Source organism: Marmota marmota, unplaced genomic scaffold (genome assembly GCF_001458135.2).
Source record: "Marmota marmota marmota unplaced genomic scaffold, marMar, whole genome shotgun sequence".
In the NCBI taxonomy this organism is placed as follows: Eukaryota; Metazoa; Chordata; class Mammalia; order Rodentia; family Sciuridae; genus Marmota; species Marmota marmota.
Window position 1 is genome coordinate 20,109,927 of NW_025999977.1, and position 15,929 is coordinate 20,125,855.

The 15,929-nt window shown below is 35.6% G+C and overlaps 1 protein-coding gene across 44 annotated transcripts in view; it reads left to right on the top strand.

The window, feature by feature from the left end:
* Nrxn1 (neurexin 1) overlaps positions 1-15,929 on the top strand; it is a 1,091,229-nt gene that overhangs the window by 407,249 nt on the left and 668,051 nt on the right. For 20 of the 44 annotated variants that reach the window (XM_048804367.1, XM_048804382.1, XM_048804384.1 and 17 more), the window contains one exon: positions 12,493-12,794. In XM_048804367.1, the coding sequence (XP_048660324.1) occupies positions 12,493-12,794 (302 nt within the window). Of the gene's footprint in view, positions 1-12,492; positions 12,795-14,899; positions 14,945-15,929 lie in introns of all 44 variants that reach the window. The other 24 variants (XM_048804359.1, XM_048804357.1, XM_048804361.1 and 21 more) reach the window with 2 other exon arrangements.

The following is a 15,929-nucleotide window of genomic DNA, read 5'->3' on the forward strand; positions in this document are numbered from 1 at the left end:
GGGGTAAAAATGGGAGTTCATAACCCACTTGAATCAAATTGTGAAATATGATATATCAAGAAATTTGTAATGTTTTGAACAACCAACAATAAAAAAATTAAAAAAAAGAAAACAAAAAGAAAAAAACAAACTGAAGCTCTACTGGAGATGGGAAGGAAGTAAAACACCAAGGCATCCATCACATATAATGAGCTAATTTTTGCCCAATGTATCTAGAATGTTGCTAGTTTTATACCATCCTTCAGAGAATTGAGAAAACAGTACTCAAATTAGATGAAGAAACTGGGATGGGAAAAAACCAAGTTAGACAATATTTATTTATGATGTTTTCAACACAGGTATGATAGATGGAGTGAGGGGAGATTATATAACATTGATATGTAAATAAAATGATAATAATAAAATAATAATATGTCATTATAGTTCAGGTCTTATTTTTCAAAAATCTGAAATGTGGCATGACTGGATCACTATAGCCAGTGTATTAAAAGCATCTCAGATTCAGCTATGTTTCCTTTTTAATTGCAATTGGCCACCAAGCATAATATGGAGAACTGAATCTGGGGCTCCTAATTCCACATTAAGAGATCTAGTTATAGGAAAATACTGATTCTGGTTGATTGCTAATTCCATACTTTTGAGAAACAAGTGTAATTAATTCACAGAGATTTATAGTAAATAACATTAGACTTCTTCTAAAATATATTATTTTTCTAGAATTTATATTAATATGCTGAAGTATCTTAAATTGGGAGGAAAAAATAACCATCAAAAACATTCTTCTGACGCCCCAAAAAATCCACTGGAGAATGTTTTTTTCTGGGCTAAGGGAGACAAGTAATTGAAAGTATCCTTTTGAATTAATGTCAGTTTATTTTTTATGAATTTTTAATTCCTCACAGAACAAGAGGAGAGCTACCTCTGGAATCCCAAGGAGGTAGAGGTTTCCATGGAAAGTTCCTTTTAAAAACAGCATCCAGCAGAAATCTTTAAAGACATTTTAACTCTAGCATGTTGCCTGGTTTTTATCAGCAGGAACGGAAAGAGTTTGGCACAGAGTTGGGCTCGAGTAAATGTTTATTGAATGAATAGATGAAACAGTGGCTCATAAATCAAGAATGTTATAGAAGCAGAGAATTTTTAGAATGGAAAGATCACACTGGAGATCACTTAGTCCAGTTCCATCCCTTTGCCAGGGAAGAAAATGAGGCCCAGGGTGGCTAAGTGGGGTGGCCAAAGGCAGAGAATGGAAAAGTGGCTGAGGAGAAACCAGTGCACAGGTGTCAGGATACTTAGCCGAATAGTGTTTCCCAAGAGAATGAAAAAAAAAAAAAAGAAGAAGAAGAAGTAAAAAATAAAAATATCAAAATTATTTTGCAGGTCTTCCAGTTACAACCCTGTTAAAATTATCAAACCACCAATAAAGACTTGCATTTTCTTTTCTTCCTTTTCTCTCTTGACAGTATTTCCATCTCTTTCATACTTAATGAACCATAACTAACCTAATACTTCTAGATTTAAGGTGTTGGTCCTAGTTATATCCTGGGTAATAAAAGATGTGGTCATACTAATTTTTTAAAACTCTTGGGCCGTCCTTTGAAATACAGTGGTTACTTTAATAATGACGATGATGATGATCATGAGAGCCAACGTTAATTAATTGCCTACCATGTGCCCGGTATGATTTTTTTTTTATATATGTAACAGCATGTTGAATGAAAAGTTTTCTCATAAAATTGTTGCTGTTGCCCCCTGAAACAAGAATATGAATGGCCCTCATTATAAATAGAACCTCCCCAAACTGGCTGTTATCTCCATCAGCATTAACTAACTAGAAGACATTAAAACTGTTTTTTTTAACAACTCCAAATACACTGCCAATTCCTCACCTCACATCTTCTGTACCTAGGCAATGAGGGATGAATGAACAGAGAGAAGAGAATTGCCAGGTCATGGGCTGTGAAAACATACTGTTCACAGAACAGTGTGCTTCCTTCAGCCAAGATAACCGAAGGAAGAACCTGTGGTAGCATCAGGTGCAGAGACTGAGTATGCCTGAAAAACAGGAGAGCTGGCATGCCACCCTCTATGGGCATGACTGTGTAGGAACCAAGCTTGCTGAAGCTGGGTCGAAACAGAAGTGGCCATGGGAAGTTCCTGAGAAAGAAAGAAGGAAACTGGAAGAATGGATGGGGCCAGCAGGAATGTAGCCTTTGCCTTCACATATGATGTAGTTGGATGCCTATGATTCTGTTGGTCAAGCAGACACCCCCATTGGGCTTTGGCATGAACCATCTGGCAAGTATCACTCCCAAAAAGGGCACTTGCTGGGACAATGGATTATAGTAAGCAGATGTTGTGAAGTCTACCAGGAGAAGGTCATCTAGGATCAGTGAGGGTAAAACAGAGCAACAAGTACAGCCAAAAGAAAGAGGACTATAGGATTAACCACTGTATTGACTCTTCCATCTCCTTCTCCACACCCCACTAAAATTTGAAAGAGCCATCTCCAAAGGAGGGGTTATGCATCAAGTCATACTACACCCCCTCCACAAATAAAAACCATGAGATCATGAGGCATGAAAGTTAAGTCAAATCTAAGTGTAAACATTAAATTAGCCTAAGTTTTCAATAAACAAAAACAGCCAGAAATTCAAGGATTCTGCCTAAGAGTTTGTTTAAATATGGGCAGAAGTAGTAACTATGCATGTTTAAAAACAGTGACTGTTTTCTAATACATCCATAATAAATATTCCTTCATATTTATACCCAATAATTGAGAGTCTTTAATGAACTTCTTGCATATATTGTCTTATTTAATCCTCATAAGCACTCTATTAAATGGATGTCAATATTATTGCTTTCATTTAGTGATGAAAAATTCAAGACTTTAAGGTGATCAATTATTTGCCTACGACTTCATGAGGACTATATATAGCTGATGTTCCTGTGATCCATAACTTCATAAATGTTGGTCTAATGACTGATCCCCTACCTACCCAGAGTAACTTCTCCACACAGTGGCCAGACCTATCTTTTTGTATTTAAATTAAGTCATGTCACTTCCCAGACGACAAAAACACAACGTATTTCCATTGTATACAGAATAAAGTCCTAAAATTTGACCAAGATTTAGAAGGCCCTACAGGATCTAGCCCCACTTCACATCTCTGTTCTCATCTCGTTTGTTCTATGTTGCCTGTCTCGCTAAGCTCAGTGTTCACTGATTTTTTTTTCCTATTTTAAGAATGAACAAATATTTTCTTAGTTTAGAAGGTTGCAATTTCAGATGTGGTTTTTCATCATTCAGGTCTCAGTTGAACTATCATCTTCGAAGAGAGCTTTCCCAGTTACCTAAATCAATCAGGCTGCCCTAGTCATTGTCACACTCTAATGGCACACTTCTGCTTGCTCAGTATCACATATGATGGTTTTTGCTTGTTTATGGCTTTATCTCTCTCACCAGTTTGATGAGAATGGAGACCCTGAGGGCCTTGTTTATTGATGCATTTTAATGCCTAAAACAGTGTGTCCAAACTGTGGACATCTGATATATAACTGAAAAATGAACAGTGCCTGAATGAATATCAATCTCTCTCTGTACTAGATGTTTACATGGGTTACCTTTGAATTCAATAGTCATTTTTGTCTTGAGATCAGAGGTATGCCCATGAGTTTCCAGCATCTCTCCTCTCTTCTTTCTCTAGTGCAAAGAATGGTATTCTACAATTTATCTCTTCACGATTTATACTGATTTTAATGTATTCAAACTTACTATTTTATGTTATTTTAATAATGGGTTAGCAATCTATCATTTGAAAAAATAAAATAAATCACAAAGACTTGGTCAAGCAAGGGGGTGAGTGGAGGTACATAAATACATCTTCTCCCATCCCAACATAGTTCCTCATTATACTCATTACATATTTATTTACTTCTTCCTCTACTTAAGATACCAGGGATATGAAGATAACTTTAGTTCTTTCTTTCTTTTAAGAAATTGCCATTCTTGTTTTAAGCATGGTAGACTTTGACTTAACAGTACGTATATCCTCCATTGCTAGGTATTATTAATTTTAGAATGTTCCAAGTTCATTTATCTATAATAAGTGGAAAAGTTGCAGCTCAGCTCCATCAGTGTTCATTGAGTCTGGTCATATCTAGAATGCATGATTGTTTTCAGTTTCAGCAGAGTATGAACAAAGATATTTCTCAAAAGAATCATAAATGCAGTTGCATGAAACTTATTGAGTTCATTCACTAACAATGATGACTTGTTAGACTGTACAAAGAGATATACACCCTTTACATTCATCCAGAAGAGTTTCCAAACCAAGAGAGAATTCTATTGTAATATTGCCTAAAGATGAAACACGATGAGAATAGGAAATCAGAGACTACTTTTAATGATTTAAAGACTGGACTCTCTGCTGGATGCATATTAAATAGATATTTGACATAACTACACACTGATCAGTTCTCTCCATTGCTTTTTCCCCTCCCTAGGCTTATTTTTCCAATCAAAAGATGCAAAGTAATTGAGCTGGATGTTTATCCCTTTAGAAAAATGCCATGATATCAATATATTTTTTCTTTAACTCTGAAATAATAGATGCCAAAAAAATTCCTTACAATTCTTAAAGAATAAATTGCAGCAATGTAAGTATCTGTTTAACAATAGCACTCTCAAACCTGACTTTATAGTCACCCAGGAGATCACATCATAGTGCAAATTCTTTATCAAAGGTTGAGGAGGGGTTCTGAGATCCTTAATTTCTCACAAGCTCCAGGTCATGCTAATGACCTTGTCCCCTAGGCCATAGTCAGAATGGCATATCACAAGAGATCATGTTTTTAAAGCAATTTTACTCTACATGATGCTTTCCATATGAAGTTCTCTGCCACTCTGCTTTTACTTTCCAAGAGGCTATTACTTGCATTTATTTTAAAAAATCAAATTCTTTAATTTAGATCAGTTTACTCAATGGCCAAAATTGTTGGATAACTTATAATATAGATTTTAGAGTTAAAGGCAGTATTGCTCTGATTTTAGGAAGAATCGTAAATTGTGTACTCTTTGGAACTTGGTTAAACAGGTAAATTGTTTAGTATAGATTACCCTAAGTTGGTAACAAAGTGATTTCCTTCTTGAAATGTACCCCATATCCATTTTATAAATGAGAATTGTCTATAAAGACAGAATAGCAATAAATCTGCTATGATTAAAATTCTTTTCCTATCATTTACTTCTTTATTAAATAACCATTAATTATCACCCAGAGAATTCAGATGTTTTTACAGAGAATCTGTAAGAACTGTGTTTTCATTTGGATTGTGTTAATGATTTCCTTCAGGTTAAAAGATGCTGGCATCTATTTTTTACAGATCCTGTCTTTGGGGTTTGAGCCTGAGGCAGGCTCAGAAACTGCATACCTTATGAATGCCAGGGTGCATGTTCACTGCCCTGCTTGTGGACCATATGATTTCTGTATGACCGACTGGTCATCAGTCCAGGCAGGCACACCATCTCCTGTTTGGGTGTTAGCACTTGTGGTTATTTAAACAAATGCAAATTAGTTATATGATAGGGTCATGTCATGTTTTCTTTTGGAGAAAATCATACTAAGGTTGAAGCCTCATTTAGTTTTTGGTCATGAATTAGAGACCCATATCATGAAATACCACAGAATTAAGGAATTGTCTGAGACTGGAATTAAGTGGGCAAGGATTATATTCTGGCTTTCACCTAAGTAGCTATGACTGTAATTTTGCTGTTGGGCCCTCAACCTATTAAATAAATGAGGACATTGGACTAAATAATATGTAAGTCTTCTTTACTTTTCTTCTTTTTTTTGTTTTCTTTTAGTTGTAGGTTGTAGACAGGCACAATACCTTTGTTTTACTTGCTTATGTAGTGCTGAGGATCAAACCCAGTGCACCATGCATGCAAGCCAAGCATGCTACCACCAACCACAACCCCAGCTTTTCTTTTTTGATGACTTCAAATTTATCATCAAGAGTTTACCCCTACCTTAGGGTTATTTCATGGAAGCTTGGCCGTTTATTTTCAAATTGCTTGCTTCAGAGTCTATCTAATGTGAATAAAACCTTGAATGGATACTTTATAAAACATGATTTCTTACTGCCAAATAGTAGAAGTTAGCCTCATCATTTACTAGGTTGAATCACATTTAAGGATTTCAGAATGCTTTATAACTTTGTGTCAGTTGAAAATCTAAGACAAGACTGAACTACTCTTCCTTTCAAGTAACACTGTTTCCATAGAGTAATCAATCCATTGTTTTAATTCCTAAACTGCAGAGGGTTGTGGCAAATAAAATGATGTGATTTCTTGGTAAATTTCTTAGAGACTGAAGTTTTATCCTGGCATGAGTTTCAGTAGACAAACTTTTCTGTTTTTCTAAATTTATTTGATCTTTATAGTCTGAAGATACCCAGGCTTATTATTTAATTTAATAATGTAAACTTCAAGTGTGTGCCTTTGTTTTTTGGTAAAATGTTCTTGTGTATTTTCTTCTGAAGGAAAAAAATAAGTGAATCACATCTTTCATTCAAGTGTTTTTATTTTATATATATATATTTTTCATTTATTGACTTTTGGCTTCTTTTGGGCTGAAAGCAATCTTAGAAATTCACAATTATAGTGAAGGCTTACAGATCTGTGTTATTTGGGATTAGATGAAAAAAGAAAAGCAATCAAGAATAATAATGCAGGAAAACAGACATTCTTCATGCAATGGGGACCATGGGCCCTCTTTCTGCCCATGGGCATCCTTGTCCTTCAAATGTAGGGTAATTTGCTTATAGATTATTTGCTGAAGTTCAGTGAACTTGGAGGCTATAGAAATGTAAAATCAAATTCATAAGAGTGTGCCCCATGCACAGGAAAAAAGAAGGGGCCTTATCTTAAGAATTAATTTCTATATCAACTTGGGAAGCCATTCAATCTCTTGATTAATAGTCCTTCCCATGAAGCAGAAATCAGTGATTCTGGTATGAGAAGGGATGCATTTATTCAGGCCACCACCATTCAAGGACTCTCTTCATTTTGATATCAGTCCTTAATCAACATAATTTTTACATCCATGCAGCCTATGTTTTCTAAATCTTATGAAGTTAGTATGAAGATCAAATGATATTAAGGGATATTAATACGCATTAAAAAGCTTTAAATCATGACAATTAAAATTATTACCACTGTGATTAGTTTTTACTTATAATAGAAGCATTAATAAGAACAGTGTCTTATTCATATCATCTTATTGATCAGGAGAATAATAATCACGTTAGTTCTGTCTGTGCCCATTCAGATTATTTAATATTTACACAGTAAACATACCAAGGAGTGCATATATCATAAGTATACAGCTATGTGGGTTGTCTTCACTGTGAACATACCTGTAGCTAACAACCAAATCCAGAGCAGAATATTACTAGCACCACAGAGTCCTTCTCACCTTCCTTCCTCACTATCTCCACAAAAGGTAGCTATTACCTTAATTTTCAACAGCATAGTTTGCCTTGTGCTTAAACTTTTGCAAAATGGGATGAAGTTTACTCATCATTATTACTGTGGGATTTATTCATATATCTACAAGTAATTGTATAGCATATATTCTCACTGATGTTTAATATTCCATTGAGTGACTCTACTTCAATCTGTTTATCTTTTCTACCATAAATTATTATTTCAGTACTGGTCAATTTGAGGTTATTATGTAGGCTGTCACTACAAACATTCTGGTATATTATTATCCTGATGATCTATATATGCATTTTTCTTATATATAAGCTTATGAGTAAGATTCATAGGTTAGACCTATGTTCTGCCTTAAAAGATAATGTCAATTTCCTGAAGTTATTCCCACTAACATTCTATGAGAGTGTCAACTGCTCCCCACCCTCACTCTTTGTATTTTTTTTGTCTTTTTCATTTTATTCATTCTGGTGGAATATGATCACATTTCATTATGATTTAATTTGTATTTCTCTGAGGACCTAATGAAATTAAATATCTTTTCACATTAATGTTCTTTTATTTAAGAGTGCTCAAGTATTTTTCTACTTTCCCTATTGTCTAACTTTTTATTATTAATTTGTATAAGTTCTTTATGTATCTTGGATGTAAGTATTTTTTGACATATGCATGGCTGTGGGTCTAATTTCTTTTTCATTTTTATTGTTTTAACACATATAAGGTATTTGAGAATTGCATTTTAAAATTGACCTAGACCTATTCATTAAGAGCTCCATACAAAAGCATAAATACTTCACTGTGCTCCTTGGCATTTGCATATGATATGGCACAAGTTTTAATGACAAAAACGTTAAGGTAGCAAAGAGCTCAAAACAATATAATCCTCTTATACTATAGAAAATAAAGTGATTTTGTATTTTCATGTAGTATGTATGTTCTTTTATGAAAGGGAACAAGGAAAAAAAATTTCCTGCTTAGCTTCATGAATCATTTATGGCATTTTAAGATAATTGCATATTACAAAATGTAAATTTTTCTAAAACTATGTAATTACATTTAATGCAAATGTGAATTACCTAAATTTGTAATTAAACAACATATGTGGTATATTTTCATTTTGAAGTAACAGAAATGTAGTGTTAAAATACATCAACACTCATACACTTCAGAGCTCATGACCTAATGAAGTGCAACTCTGGGTAGTGTTCTCCCCCTGGCTCTGCCACATTATCTGTCAAAGCAATCCTTTTCTTTCTTTTTTTTTTTTAAATAATTCATTCTGAGTTACACAGACTTGTAATGGCATGAGGTCTCTTGGATAAAATGCTATAGCCTTTAAATATACCAAACCTCTTCAATTCCCAAAACTTATTCAGTTATTTAAGTGGATGCTTTCTGAATATATTATATGCTTTCCAGCCTTATTAAACAGGTAGACTAAACATAATTATTATTTTCTTACTACAAACACATAGTTTGTCATTTTTTTCCCCCTAGCTTTCTGAATGCTATCTGGCACTACCCTCTGACCTTCCTACAGGGGGCCTGGCATATCAGACAGAAACTGGATTGGTAGTCTAGCTCTGCTACAGGCACGTTTTATGAAATTGACAGTTGTTTAAACCTGATGGGCTTCATTTTCTTAATAACAGAAATGCAGGGGTTGAGCTGGAGGAGGGTCTGTAATGCTTCCACTGGCACAGAGATCTGCTCTGAGTATTCAGTAGGAGGAAAAATTGTTACAAATGTCATCGTTAGAAAAGTAGGTCTCACCAAGGAGGATGTATGTATATATTGATAAACCAGAATCCTCATAATGACTTATCATCAAAAACAGAACAATTAGTATGGAGAAATGAGTGAAAAACACTAGAGAATAGTATCTTTATTGATGCTTTTCTAAAGACTGAGACCCCAAATTCTTTATCCTCTGACAAATAACCATGGGACTATGCATAAGGCCAAGCGGAGCCCAGAGCAGCTGGCCAGTTTTTATCTTGCCCATGCTCTCAACAACGGTAGAGAAGAATGAATATCAATGGGTTTGCCCAAATCTGGGATCTTTCTATATTTTCTTTTTAATTTTGGTCAGTTTTGTGGCTGTGATATGCAATCTGTATATAATTTGTTTTTTGCCTTTCTTTGAATATTGGTAGGATTGCTTATTTTTCATTTATCCATAGGCCACATTTATCTTTTTTCCTATGAAATTCTCAACAGTTCTTTTTTCCTTTTCTCCCTTTGTCTTTTTTCATATTGATTTATTGGGGTACTTGCCAGATCCTACATTATTGATTAATATGAAATGAAAACGTTTGCACTCATCTTTTCATATAACCTCTTACTCTTTATTGAAAAACAGATTTTCTTAATTTTAATGTGGATGAATTTATTAATACCTTTAGTACCTTTTATGCCTGTTGTATAAATCCTACTAAACATTTACATGTTTGTTTGTTTTTTTAAATATATCCTTAGTCCAGATATAATTGGTTTTTGTGATACAATGATGTAAAGATCCAATTTCACTTTGTTTATCTAGATGACCAGATGTCTCAGCATCATTTATTGGCAAATCTATCCTTTGCTCATTATCTTCAGTGTCTGAATCAATATAAATTGTTTTTCATATACTTAGGAGTATTTTAGCTTATCTTTATTCTCCTCTTAATATATACTAGTAATTGTCACAATTTCATCATAAATGTCCATCTTTATACAGGCAACTTGCTTCATCTTTCTCTGGAATATTTTAGTTATTTTACACACTTTGTTTTGCCTATAGAATCAACATTTCACATTAATTTTTAAAATTCATTGAGATTTTTATTGGAATTTTATTGAATCTATACATCTACTTATATATGTTAAAACATTGATTATCCCCACAATATAGAACCCCACAATCTCTCTAAAATATCTTATTAAGCCAAGTGATATTTGTAGATCATTTTGGTCTTTCAGTTTATACAGCCATATTTGCTAATGTGATGTTATTTTTATCTCTTATAATCTTTATACTGTTCATATATTTTCTTGTCTTTCTGTAATAGCTGCAATTTCAAATATGGTATTGGGTAGAAATTTTGATAGTGGAAATCCTTTTCCATTTCTGATCTTAAAGAGTATATTCTGGATTTCATTAGTATGGCTTATGTTCTTTGTTTTAGATCATTTATCACACTTTTCCCTTTAAGTAGACAAGGAGAAAGGCATCTGCCATTCATCAGCTTTACCAGATGCTTGTGCTGAATGTCTCATTTTATCTTCATACCAATCCCCAAAGTTCAGTGTCACTCACCAGTTTCAGAAAGTGGAACTTGGGAAGATAATTGCTCCCAGTCACAACAAGTGGCCAACTTGCAATCTAAACTCATATTTTGGATCATCTCTCCCCCTCATATTACAGTTATATTTAGTTGTGTTGGTGCCTAATCTTAATCATATTGAACTGACCAGGGAAGCAGACACCTTTACTGTAAACATTCTGATATAGAAATGAGGTTAGCTATGGCCACTCTTTATCCCAAATCAGTACTGGTCTTTAATATTGCAGCATGAACAACCTGTAGTTTGAATATTTGAAGGGGAGGGACCCACTGGTATAGATCAAGCTGTCTTTCCTATGACTCTTACTCTGAACATTGTGTGTTGGACCTGACTGCTAGTCTTCATTATTTATCAATAGTCCATGACTATTGTAACAGGGTTCAATCCCTTGTGAACATCCCTAGTGCTGACTTATGGTCTTACGCAGTGCCATGGCTTGGCTATCTATGGCCACTATGACTTGTTTCTTCATTCAGGAACTCAAGTCATCTGGCACAGAGGAGTTGAAACCTTGATTTGAGCTCAGATTCCAAGATATAAGTTACCAAATGAAAATAGTCCTGAAGTAAAAACCTGTTCTCAGGAGAAGAGTGGAATGCCTGCTGGTATACAAACCCTCCAGTGGCCATAACAGCAAAACTATGTTACCAGTGGAACAGATTAAATTCCTGCATTATCACTTATAATTCTATGTTTATAGTTTACTGCAAGCTGATTTCCAACCATACAATCTTATTTTTCTTGGCACACTATCATCTTTGCCTAGCAAGTCAAAGGAGCTTTTGGCTTACATTCTTCCTTTGGTTAAACTCACTTCATCAGGGAGAAAACTGCTCTTTCCAAAGAACCACATTTCTGTTTTATCTGTGTAGCATCTTGTGGGATCCGCATTGCTAATCCTAAATATAGCGAAGACTGAGATACATAGGAGATGTTAAGACTTCATTTACAGGCTGTCCCAAGATGATGTGCTAGAATTCTTACCAGTCTCATAAAAGGCAGCCTTACCATCTGCTTGATGAGACCAGGGAATGAATTAACGATTCAGCTGACTCCATTAGACTTTCTGTCACTGTTCCCTCCATCCAGGGGCGGAAATATATATTCTCTATGGGAGAGATTTACCCCCAGATCAAATAATTTTTTTTCCTTCCCCTTAACAGATAATTTGTTATGGCCTCATAGTGATAGAAATATGTGGCCCTTCACTGAAAAAAAAAATCTTTGAATATAAATGTTTCACTGAAAATTAAAATAACTCCTCAGTTAGACGGAGAGAATGTGGCAAACATGTTGGGATCCATTGGTGCCAGCACAGTGGAACCATCTAATATGCATTTATGGTACCTGATTCATGCCCTGGAGAGATCACAGAGCTGCTTTCTCTGATCAGAGCTCTTGCAGTGATACTTAAAAATTAATTGAATTTTCAAGAATGTCACTTTTAGCTGCTACTATAGTTGATGGCCCAATAGCTGAGGAGGTTTATTAAAAATATACTGCCACCTACAGCACTATTGGACTCTTTGGCAGGGCTCTTGTTGTGAATGTTAATTAGGCAAAGAGTTCATTTGGGGCCTGATTAGTTATTGTTTTTGTTAAGATCTGCTGATCTGCATAGTGTGTACCTTTACTTATGCATCTATCTATCTGTTTTCCTCTAGGAAAAGAAGAATACATTGCCACTTTCAAGGGATCTGAATACTTCTGCTACGACTTGTCTCAAAACCCCATTCAAAGCAGCAGCGATGAAATAACTCTGTCCTTTAAAACCCTTCAGAGGAATGGACTCATGCTTCACACCGGGAAATCAGCAGATTATGTCAATCTTGCCCTGAAAAATGGAGCTGTCTCTCTGGTCATTAATTTGGGATCAGGGGCCTTTGAAGCACTAGTGGAGCCCGTGAATGGAAAGTTTAATGATAATGCCTGGCATGATGTGAAAGTCACCAGGAATCTGCGTCAGGTAACAGCGCAGTGGATAAGAGAGTAACTGGCTTTGTTTCTCGCTACAGCTGTGTGTGTGGTACTTGAAAACCTAACAACATGAGTCAGGGCTCCTCAGAGTTGCTTAAAATTTAGCTTTTTCTCCTGAGATGAATCTTCCTGCCATACTTGAGCAGGGGCATATCTAGAAAGTTCTGGGGGCCCAAGGGCTATTTTGATACAGGTGACATATGACAATTTCCCAAAGGGCTGCAAGGATACCCCTGCGACCTGCCCTTCCTGTGATGTGTGTGATTTTGTTGTGTTTTTGATTTTTTTGTTTGTTTGATTTTAAATTATAGTTTCCATAGTGATCATTTGGAAGCATGCACATTGGGGTCATTAAATCACAGTTCCTTTTTTGTAGTAAAAAAACAAAACAAAACAAAACAGTGTTTGTAACTTGGGATTGTATCAATCCCTACTCCCTCCTCACTTCCACCCCAAAGATGGGAATAAGAAAAGTCCCTGAGGGGAAAAATAACTTTTGGGGTTTATATCTCTTCCAAAGATTCTTTTTATGAAGATTTTTTTTTATTTTTAGCACAGACACTTTAAGTTAAACTCCAAATGATTCTGGAGAGACCAGTTCATCTTCTAGGTGCCCTTTTCTATTTGATTATATTTTAAACATTCCTACAAAAGGCTATATACCAGGACAATACCGATTCTTCACTAAACCTGTGGGTCTACATATACTGTATGTTTTTAACTGAGATATATTATTACAGTATATATAGAGATGAAAGTAAATAGATTATCTATATATTGATCATTATAAGTTTTGGTTATTATTTGAAATTTTATGATATTACAATGTATCATTTTGTTAAGTGTTGACAGTGACTAATTATTTTGCGGTACATGCTGATCTCAGACTAATATCCCTAACATATTTGTCATTTCTCTAAACAGTTGCAGAATGACTGGAATGTCTCTGGTTTTCCTTTACTAAAACAGCCTTCTCTTTCTGAGCTGTTAACTCTCTAACCTTTTCTTTCCTGCTTCTGAAAGGCTTAAGCTCTGAGCTAGAGAAGCAAAAGAGAGCTTTAGGAGTGGAGGTTTAGTTTAGTTAAAGCAGACAAGTAACACTGAAAAGATTCTTGAGAGCCCCCAAACACCTTTGAGATGCCTGTTGACATGGGAGGGACCCTGCATGCTTCACAACTGCCTTGGGAGATGGTGCCCCCACCCCCCCACCCCATCAGTATAGCTGCCAAACACAGGTTTCCTGTAAGTCTGTCTCTTTGGTTTTTCCTTTTTTTTATTTTTTTTTCTCTCAGATACTCACCAAGAGACCGGAGGCTCATTTGAGAGAAGCACAGAAGGAAGGGTGGGTCTTGAGGAGCCCACTTTCTAGATTTGCCTTTGCTCAGGTTAACAAAACTATAAACTGTGAATTGATAGCTAAAAAGGAAATAGGAGTTACAGAGCCGGGGTGCATGTGTGGCAGGACAGATTAAAAAACAAATCCATTCTACTCATTCTATGTGTCAGGATCTTTGCTTTGTTTCATTGCAGTAAACTGTGACCCTAAAGTCCATCAATATGACCGAAGGAAGTTTTGGAGTTGAGGAGCAGTTCCTTGTATGCTGTAAAATTGAGTAGTAGGGCAATGCCAACCGATTCCTACTAATTTGCTGGGCTGGGGTGGGCCAGGGTGGGGGGAGGGATCAATTATGGGCCTAGGGCGGCAGTGGTCAGTGGATGAGCTTTCAGGCCTTTGAATCCCTTTTAGACTTCTACAACGTCTCTCAGATATACTCAGGAAGACAAAGGGAACATTGCTGTGTCTGTTTCTGTCTAGTAGCCAGATGTGAACCATAATGGCAGGAAAAAAAGTATTACCTCTGTGGGAGGCCTATTTGTTAGTCTGCTTTTTTCTTGTAAAATTTTTTTGCCCTTTTTCTATGTTACTAACATGCTTAATAACTAACATGTCATTCATGGAATGTTTCATTCTACTAACCGTTACCTGAATCAAAAAAAATGTACTAACATGGTAGAGACCATCATATTTTTTAAGTAACGATCGTTATTCTGTTCACAGTTTTTAATTTCCTTTCTCCCCCCTTCTCCACAAAGCACTCAGGCATTGGACACGCTATGGTAAACAAACTACATTGTTCGGTAGATATCATTCTAATTGTTTCTTATTTTGGGTTTGCCGTGTGTTTTCTTTCTTTCTTTAACTGTAGACATCATTAACAAAAGAGGAACTGCGGTTGGTACTCTTCTGCTTACTTTGACCTCCTTCTTTTCATCCGTTGTTGACTTTCTTATTTTTTACCTGTTCCCGTCAACTTCTGTTTTCCAACTCACCTGTAGGGGCATCGTTAACGTTTCGAACGTTTTTTGCATCCAGCTGTGGTTAACACGGGATAAGACAAATGGTGGCTGGCCTGAGTGACCGCAGGCTCAGCCAGTCTCTAACCATTCATGATGCATGGCATGGAAACTTGATTTGGGAATGTTGGAGATGCCACACCCACTCATCTTTACGTCATCACAAAGCAGTTATTGTTTCCTTTGGTTCTCCCCGTTTTCTTTCCTTTCCTTTCTGAACTGTACTGTACCTCCTGCATGTGCACATCAGCGTGTGCTGCTTCTACTGGTTGTTTTGCCTTCCCTCCTCCTTTGGCATGGACTTTAGGCACTTGCATGCTGAACAGTTGCTGCTCAATAGTGCAAATAGTGACGTTGCTGGAAATAGCTTGCGCCTTTTATGTTAACAAGGTGCACGTTGTGATTAGTGAATAACAGACGACTAAACTTTACTAATATGTACACCAGCAAAACTAACCTAGGAAGCATTTTACTAACACCATTTTTGTGTCTGCTAAATAACTTTTAAGTTGCAGTAGGGATGATGCTGACACTAGTTCAATAATCAGTTAACTCTCTAACTAGCTTAGATCTCTTAGGACTAGTTGAATAGAATCCAAGAATAAACCTCAAACAGACATGAAAATGGGTTCCGCCATAGGTCTAAAACTAAAAACCAAACAGAAAAAAAAAAGAAAAAAAAAGAAAGCAAAAAAGCAAAACAAAAAAAAAAAAAGGAAAAAAAAATGAAAGAAAAATAAAAAGAAAGAAAAGCAAAAAATCAAACAAA